The sequence below is a fragment of the Corvus brachyrhynchos genome, unplaced genomic scaffold (genome assembly GCF_000691975.1).
Source record: "Corvus brachyrhynchos isolate BGI_N302 unplaced genomic scaffold, ASM69197v1 scaffold215, whole genome shotgun sequence".
NCBI lineage: Eukaryota > Metazoa > Chordata > Aves > Passeriformes > Corvidae > Corvus > Corvus brachyrhynchos.
Window position 1 is genome coordinate 223,033 of NW_008237887.1, and position 1,588 is coordinate 224,620.

Sequence of the window (1,588 nt, forward strand, 5' to 3'; positions counted from 1 at the left end):
GTGGTATGGGGGAATGAGGGACAGGGACCCCCGGCTCCCGGGCCGGGGGTGTCGGGGCCCCGCTGCTGACGCCCCTCCCCGTGCCCCGCAGTGCTCCTGGCGCAGGGACAGTACAGCCGCTTCGAGGGGATCACCTATCCCGAGCCGGTCCAGTATTCCCAGTATGACCAGCAGGCAGGTGAGAGCCCTGAACTGGGGAACTCCTCGCCCCCTTCTCTCCCCGCCTTCCTTCCCTCAGCTTTTGCTTTCCCTGGCCGAACACCCATCGCTCTGATCCCTCTTTTTGCTCCAGTCCTCTTTGCTCGGTCCTTTTCCTCCCGCCCCTGGAATTCCCAGACTTCCCATCTCCTCTCTCTCCTCTCACTGCCAATTCTTTATTAAACCTTTACCCGATTCCTTATTAAAGCTTCGTTCATCTCAAAACCCCACCTGGTGCGAAGTGGCCCAGGCTCATCCCTGGAATGGCTGGAGGCAGTTTTCCCATTGCTCCCACCACCACAAAATTCCAGGGATCTCATTTCCCGCACCCCGGGGATGAGTTTCCTCCCTAGACCCATCCTCAGCCTGCTCTGTTTTATCCCCCAGAAATTCAGGATTACTACGACTACCACGGTGAGTGTTTCCCTGGGGGATGCTGGGGGGGGATCGGGATTTTGGGGTGTCCCTGCACTGGGTGTGTCCTTGCAGATGTCACCCCCCGAGCCCCGGAGGAGCAGTTCCGGTACCAATCCCAGCAGCAATCCCAGCAGGAAACCGTGCCGGCCCCGACCCCAGGTGGGTGACAGCCCTCAGGGTGGGTGACAGCCCCCCCAGACCCCCAGTCCCCGGGCTGGGGCGTCTCCGTCCCTCCCCAGCCCCGCTGTGCTCCCCCCGGAGCAGTTCCTGGGTGCCAAGGAAGCTCCAGGCCTAAAATCCAGGGAAAGGGCAGGCAGATCCTTCCGCCCCATCCCGAAATTCCCTCCCTTGTCCCCCCTCAGCTGCGGTTCCCGAGACGGAGCCCACGGAGCCGGGGCCGCTCGGTGAGTGCTGATCCCATTCCATATCCCCGTGGTTGGCTCCGTCCCCCCTCTGGAGCCCGGACAATCGGGGCGGGGGAACCCCGGGGCGCCCGGAATTCCCGGGAATTCCCCGTTGCCGTTCTTCCCGCAGACTGCCGGGAGGAGCAGTACCCCTGCACCCGGCTCTACTCCGTGCACAAGCCCTGCAAGCAGTGCCTGAACGAGATCTGCTTCTACAGGTGCGTGAGGAGCGGGGAACATCCCCCTGTCCCGGACCCCCCCGGGACTCCGGGAACCCCTCTGCTTTACATCCCCGTCCTTTCTATCCCAAAAAAAATCCCAGCCTCCGCCGGGTTTACGTCATCAACAAGGAGATCTGCGTCCGCACCGTGTGCGCCCACGAAGAGCTGCTGCGAGGTGAGCGGGGGCACCCCGAGGCCCCGGGGCCGTCCCCATCCGCACCCCTCCCCTTTCCCCACGGTTTTGGGGGGCGGAAATCCCGCTGGGCCGAACCGAGCAAAGCGGGATCGCCTTTTGGGGCGGGGCTGGGGGGAACCACAGTGGGGGAACCCACCCGCGATGGGGGAGCC

The 1,588-nt window shown here is 64.0% G+C and overlaps 1 protein-coding gene across 1 annotated transcript in view; it reads left to right on the forward strand.

Moving 5' to 3' along the window:
• The window catches only part of MFAP2 (microfibrillar associated protein 2), a 9,350-nt gene that overhangs the window by 7,077 nt on the left and 685 nt on the right, over positions 1–1,588 (forward strand). The window contains exons 3-8 of the mRNA XM_017732692.1: positions 92–178; positions 586–612; positions 688–774; positions 978–1,019; positions 1,150–1,237; positions 1,342–1,585. Of these exons, the coding sequence (XP_017588181.1) occupies positions 92–178; positions 586–612; positions 688–774; positions 978–1,019; positions 1,150–1,237; positions 1,342–1,585 (575 nt within the window). The remainder of the gene's footprint in view (positions 1–91; positions 179–585; positions 613–687; positions 775–977; positions 1,020–1,149; positions 1,238–1,341; positions 1,586–1,588) is intronic.